The sequence below is a fragment of the Caenorhabditis briggsae genome, assembly GCF_000004555.2.
Source record: "Caenorhabditis briggsae complete genome, chrI, whole genome shotgun sequence".
NCBI lineage: Eukaryota > Metazoa > Nematoda > Chromadorea > Rhabditida > Rhabditidae > Caenorhabditis > Caenorhabditis briggsae.
The window spans coordinates 14,860,121-14,866,207 of record NC_013489.2 but is presented as its reverse complement, the minus strand read 5'-3'; the positions used below and the strand labels follow the sequence as shown (position 1 = coordinate 14,866,207).

The window sequence follows — 6,087 nt, the reverse complement described above, 5'->3', positions numbered from 1 at the left end:
CAGTGAGTGCTGTCAGTGAGGGAGCCGAGTTCTTCCCATCGCAATCGAGTTTGGCTATCATTGGAAGTGCTCTGAGAGCACCGGCAACGGCACCGACTGCCAGTACTGGAGGATTGGGATTGGGTGGAGGAAGCAGTTTGTTCGGGAATACAGGTTAGTTGAGAGAGAGATTCGTGAAACACTGAAATTCTGGAAATTCCAAGAATTTGAAATTCTTGAAATGATTCTGAAATTAAGTAATTCTGAAATTTTTTTTAAATCTGAAATTCTGGAAGTTCTGAAAACGCTAAAATTCTGAATTTTTTGAAATTTTGATATTTCGAGAATCTGATATTCTGAAACTTTCAGAAATTCTGAAAGTTTTGAAAATCTGGGGAATTATGGGCATTCTGAAATTCTAAAGATTCGAGATTCAGCGATTCTGAGATTCTGCAAAAAATTTGGGTGCCCCAACTCACAAGAGCCAAAACATGTGAAAAATGCAAATCACATCAAAAATGCTGATTGAGAATGCTTCATTTCCGAAAAACTTACCCGAGAATCGGTATAAAAGTTCCAAATATTCAAATTTCAAGTGCCAAGGCGTTTTAGCCTAAGCCTAAAATAAAGAAGCAAATAACAGGAATTTGTATTTTATTATATCATTTTATACTTTCTAGAGGTCAAGACACCTCAAAAAATATTTCTAACATGCTTAGAATTGATGCGCAAGTCAGAAAATGCCAAAAAAGTCAAAAAATAGTGGCCCCCCCCCCACCAACATAGCGCCAAAAAATCAAATAAAAGTAATCAAAATGAGAAAAAAATACTCAAATTCAAGAAAAGTAAATAAAATCAATGATTTTTAACGGAAAAAGAACGATTTATATAAAAAAAAAGCCGGGAGGAGAACTAGGAGGAAATGACTGAAAAATAGGGGAAACAAAGGGAAAACACAGTGAGATGGAATAGCAAAAGAGGTAACGAATTCAGAAATAAAAGGAAATTCAAAGAAAAAAAAAACAAATTATTCCATTTGTTTCTTGGATTCTTCCTCCTGGCTTGCCGTATAGGAGGCCTTGTTCTTCTCATTGACACCTTCCACGTTTCTCGCCATCTCCACAGCCAGGTAGATGATCTGGAAAAATAGGAATTTGGCGATTTTTTGGGGCCAAAAATCGGAAAATTTGGTGAAAAATAGTGATTTTTCGAGCTCAAAATCGAATAAACTGCTGGAAGATTAGTCATTTTTTGAGTGAAAAATCGGAAAATCTGTTGGAAAATTAGTGATTTTTAGAGCCAAAAATAGAAAAAAACCGCTAAAAATAGTGGTTGTTTGAGTCAAAAATAGAAGAAAATGATAAAAAAAATTAGTGATTCTTAAAGTCAAAAATCCAAAAAATCGGTGAGAAAAAGGGATTTTTCGAGCCAAAAATCGAAAAAAGCAATGAAAATTACTGTTTTGAGCCGAAAATAGGTAATTTTGGTGAAAAATTAGTGCATTTTCGAGCCAAAAATCGAAAGAAGCAATGAAAAATCAGTGCTTTTTTGAGCTAAAAATTGGAAAATCCGGTGGAAAATAGTGATTTCTCGAGCTAAAAACGGAAAAATCGATGGAAAATTAGTGAACTTTTGAGCCGAAGATCGAAGAATTTGCCGATTTTTCGAGCCAAAAATACCTTTGGCACCACAACAGTGTTCTCCGGGCTGTATGCTTTCGCAGCATGACACCTCATAAGCGTTCCCATCGAATAATCCTCCACAATCTCCTTGAACTGCTCACAGAACTCTCGCCACGTCTCCTTGGCTCCGTTGTCCTTCACAAGACTCGTTGTGACCTCCTCAACGTTCAAATCGGGGAACGATTTTCGGAATTCCGCGAGGATCAAGTCCTGATGCTTGTTGAGGCGGAGGACTCTGGTATCGCATCGAGTGATGAGATTCATGTGAACTTCGGCTCTCTCTCCGGCTTTGATGGCCCAAGCCATTTCGATTGACTCGTCGTTCACGTACTTGTCAGCATCTCCGTAGTCAACTTCAGTGTCGAGAGCTGTCATTTTGTGTGATTTACCTGAAAATTTGGAAATCCCACTAAAACATCAGTCAGAAAACGCCATTTATGCACTAAACCGAAAAAAAATGGTCCCGAAATTTTTATATGCCAAAATACACCAAAAATTGATTTTTACAGTTGAAAAACTACTCAAATTTTGTAAATATGTCCTTTCTTACTGATTTAATCAACTTTTACTTTGCAATTTGTTTTGATAAATGAAAAATCAATTTTCCAAATTTTCAGCACACAAAATTTGAATTTCCACCTATTTTCAGCATTTAAAGTGCACCTAAATCAACGAAAAGCCCTAATTGTTAGCTATTTGTCGAAAATTTAAGCAAAAATTACCGAAAAATCTCTGAAAAACTAGAAAAAACCGCTGAAAATCGCCGAAGAAATTCGAATCACGAGCGCTCCGCCCCTTTTGGCAAGGTGCGGCGCGCGGTTTCTGCAACCCCGCCGCATGGGGTTGGGGAATCTTGGAATTAATTTTAGAGGTGAAAAAAAGCGAAAATAAACAGAAATTATTGGAGAAAAACAACAGAAATCAACAAAAAATCAACAGAAAACATAATTATCCTCAATCTTCCTCCCAATTCCCCTCCAATCGACTCCGAATATTCATTCCGTGTAAAGCAGCCAAAGCGGCCACCTGCTCCGCCATTCTCAGGTTCGGCTGACCGATTCCCGACCGGAATTTCTTATCACCAATGATAGCAGTCGACACGAATCGTTTATCCTCTCTTTTAACCTGAAAAGAAATTATAAAAATCGGGAATTATGTGGTCCTACCGTCTCATACGTGGCTTTTGGCGTCTTCGTCTCGACGAGGTAGTCATGCAGGACCATTTTGGGTGTCGGGGAGAAGCCGACAGAGTTTTTCAGGCGTTTTCTGGAAGAAAAAATTGATTTTTGATGTTAAAAACTGAAAAAATGCCGGTTCTTACAGCGGAAATGAGACTTCAATATTATAAACGCCATCATCATCCACTCTAGCGCGTTTCTTGCTCTGCTTCCGCTTTCGATCATCTCGCCATTTCTGAAAAATTGAAAAAATCTGATTTATATTGGAGAATTGACATTTTCGATGATAAAAGACTGAATTTTATGAAAAAAAAGTCTCTGAAAATCATATTTTTTGCAATTTCAGGGATGTTCGGAATGTCGGAAATCCCAAATTTTCCGATTTTTAAAAATCTCGGAAATTCGAGATTTTCCGGTTTTAAAAATTTCGGAATTTCAGAAATTTTAAATTTTGCGATTTTGAAAAAATCAGGATTACGGAATTTCGGGATTCTGGAATTTCGGAAATTCGAAATTTTCCGATTTTCGAAATTTGCGAAATTTTCAGAAATTCGAAATTTCGCGATTTTGAAAAATTAGGAATTCCGTTCCGAACATCCTTCCTGATGCAATTTGACGAATAAAAATCCTCGAAAATTTCAAAATATTGGAAAATTGACATTTTGAATGATAAAAAACTGAATTTTATGAAAAAAAAAACAGAAAATCGATTTTTCAGAAATTTCGAATCTTTAAAAATCTGAAATTTCTGGAAAAAAATCGATAAATTTCCCCGTACATTATAACAATCTTCCATTTTGAACGCTTTACAAATCTGCAGAACACTTCCAGCTGCCACCAGTGCCTTGCCACGTGGATCGTGCTCCTGATCACCGCCCAATATCCTCTGTACCACATACTTTGTCATGGTATAGCACTCATCGTACTGACAAGCGAACTCTAGAAAATTCTCGATATCCTTATACTTGTCTAGAACGCCTTCCGAGCGGAAAATCGATGGGGTGGAGAGGGCTTTCCGAGCAATCATGATACTAGAAGTGCCTGCTGCATCTCGCCACTTTTCGATGTCTTCGTATCGCTCGATTTCGCCGGAAAATCCGCTGAAAATTGGGGAAAAAATTAGATACTTTAGGTTTTTTTGATAATAATTTTTGGAAAACTAGGTTTTTTAGCATCAAAATGTATAGAAAAACATCTAGATTCACATAGAAACACGGAGAAAGGCCTGAAAAATTCGAAATTTCGTTATTTCTTGATCATTTTGGACCATTTCATATTATTTTTCCGACTATTTTGGATCGTTTTCAGACAATTTTGGGCCTTTTTTGGACCAAAAAATGTGGAAAATCTTGAAAAATCACGAAATTTCGTTATTTTTTATCATTTTCGGACTGTTTTGGACCGTTTTTCGACCAAAAAACTTATAAAATATCGAAAAAATCGCTTTTTTTGAATTACCACCAAATTGGAAATTCCGAAAAATTAACGATTTTTTGCAAATTATTTTTTCAAAAATCAAAAAAAAAATATATTTCCGCTGAAAATTCGACAATTTTTGGTCATTTTTCGACGATTTTCAGCTGATTTTTAGCTAAAAAATCTCATTTTCATGAATTTTTCATTATTTTTGGTTCATTTTGACTAATTTGAAAAAATTAGATTTAGAGGAAAAATTGAATTTTTTGCGATTTTTTGCTAAATTTTTAGACCTTTTCAGGTTTTTCAGCTATTTTTGAAGATTTTTTTTCGATTTTTCCTGATTTTTTGACTGAAATTTGATGGAAGATTACTGTAGAAACCCTTCTCTTTTGTAGTTTTTTTCTGCACTTTCTGCGCAAAACACTACAAAATAGAAGGTTTTCTACAGCAATCTACAGTAATCTTCCATTGGCGGAAATTTAAAAAAACGATTTTTCGAGATTTCGCAAGTTTTTTGGTCCAAAAAAAGGCCCAAAATGATAAAAAATAACGAAATTCCGAATTTTTCAAGTTTTTTACTGTGTTGCTATATGAATTTACATGTTTTTCCTTCAATTTTTCGAATTTTTTAAACGATTTCCTTCATTTTTACGCACTTCGCAATAATGGGAATACTCTGAATCGTCTTCACCACCTCTCGAATCTCCTCATATCGACACCGATCCGGTTGCCGCTCATCCCTCCGCCTCCCATGCACTCCCAACGCCACGACACCACATTTCTCAATCTCCCGGACCAGTTTCAGAGTGTCTTCTGGATTATCCAACACCCTGATTTTACAAGTCACTGGGACTTTAGCAGCCGCTTTTAGTGCTGTCAGAATTCCCACGATTTTTTCAGTTTGGGTCAATAACGCGGCGCCCATTCCGCAATGAATGGAAAATGGCTTTGGGCAGCCCATATTCACATCGATGCCTGCCACGTCATCACCTCTGGAACATTCTAGAATATTTTTCAGGCCTAAAATGGGGGTTTCTACACAATTTCAGCGATTTTCGCTGCCTTTTCCCCGGAATTCGTGCCAATTTGCAGAATACACTTTCCCTTCTCCTCTGGCGCCAAACGAAGGATTATATCATCCCCATTTCGATAATCGATAGTTCCCAAGGCTTCTAAAAGTGGAGATATATATCTGTTAGTCCGGATATCTTACCATTTACCACTCTCGTAGCCTCTATCAGCTTCTTATCCACAATTTCTTCGGTATACACCAAATCCGCGCCATATTTGAGGCATAGAAGACGCAGAGGTGTTCTCCCTGCACGCACCATTGGTGCTAAAATCTTCTTTTTGGTGTATAACTCCGACATTTTTTCAGATTTTCAATACCTGAAAAAATCATTTCAATAAAGTGATAAAAAATTTATATCTTAGCTCCTAGAAGCCCCTGGAAATTGCCAGGGTACTTAGAAGACGTCCCATAATTTTTTCTACTAGCTTCTATTTCAAAAATTCTAAAAATCTTCAGAAAAAACTGCTTCTTTATCGAATTTATCGAAAAATCACAACAAATAAAAACATCTTAATGAGCTCCGCAATCGCGCCCCATCGCACTTTTTAAAAACAGCATGCGAAACGAGGAGACGGTGCGTTCCCTCGTGCTGAATCGATCCGGAAAGCATTGACTACACGTTATTATATGCATATTCTCTAAAATTCACAACAAATTCACAAAAACATGCATCCCAGACATCGCTCCTATAAAGAGGACTATGATAAAATAGTAGGGGAAATTTGTAGTTTGTAGTTTAAGTTGAAAAAATTACAGT

General features: G+C 36.6%; 2 protein-coding genes across 2 annotated transcripts; both read right to left on the bottom strand.

Moving 5' to 3' along the window:
• Positions 1-1,006: 1,006 nt before the first annotated feature.
• Positions 1,007-2,036, bottom strand: CBG19750 (the record flags this gene model as incomplete). Its single annotated transcript, XM_002640642.1, has 2 exons — positions 1,007-1,117; positions 1,659-2,036. 2 exons carry the CDS (start codon positions 2,034-2,036, stop codon positions 1,007-1,009), a joined length of 489 nt encoding a protein of 162 aa, XP_002640688.1.
• A 579-nt stretch (positions 2,037-2,615) lies between these two features.
• Positions 2,616-5,628, bottom strand: CBG19749 (the record flags this gene model as incomplete). Its single annotated transcript, XM_002640641.1, has 7 exons — positions 2,616-2,786; positions 2,828-2,927; positions 2,983-3,074; positions 3,618-3,939; positions 4,915-5,250; positions 5,298-5,430; positions 5,472-5,628. The coding sequence occupies 7 exons, from the start codon at positions 5,626-5,628 to the stop codon at positions 2,616-2,618; spliced, it is 1,311 nt and encodes a 436-aa protein (XP_002640687.1).
• Between the last annotated feature and the right edge of the window lie 459 nt (positions 5,629-6,087).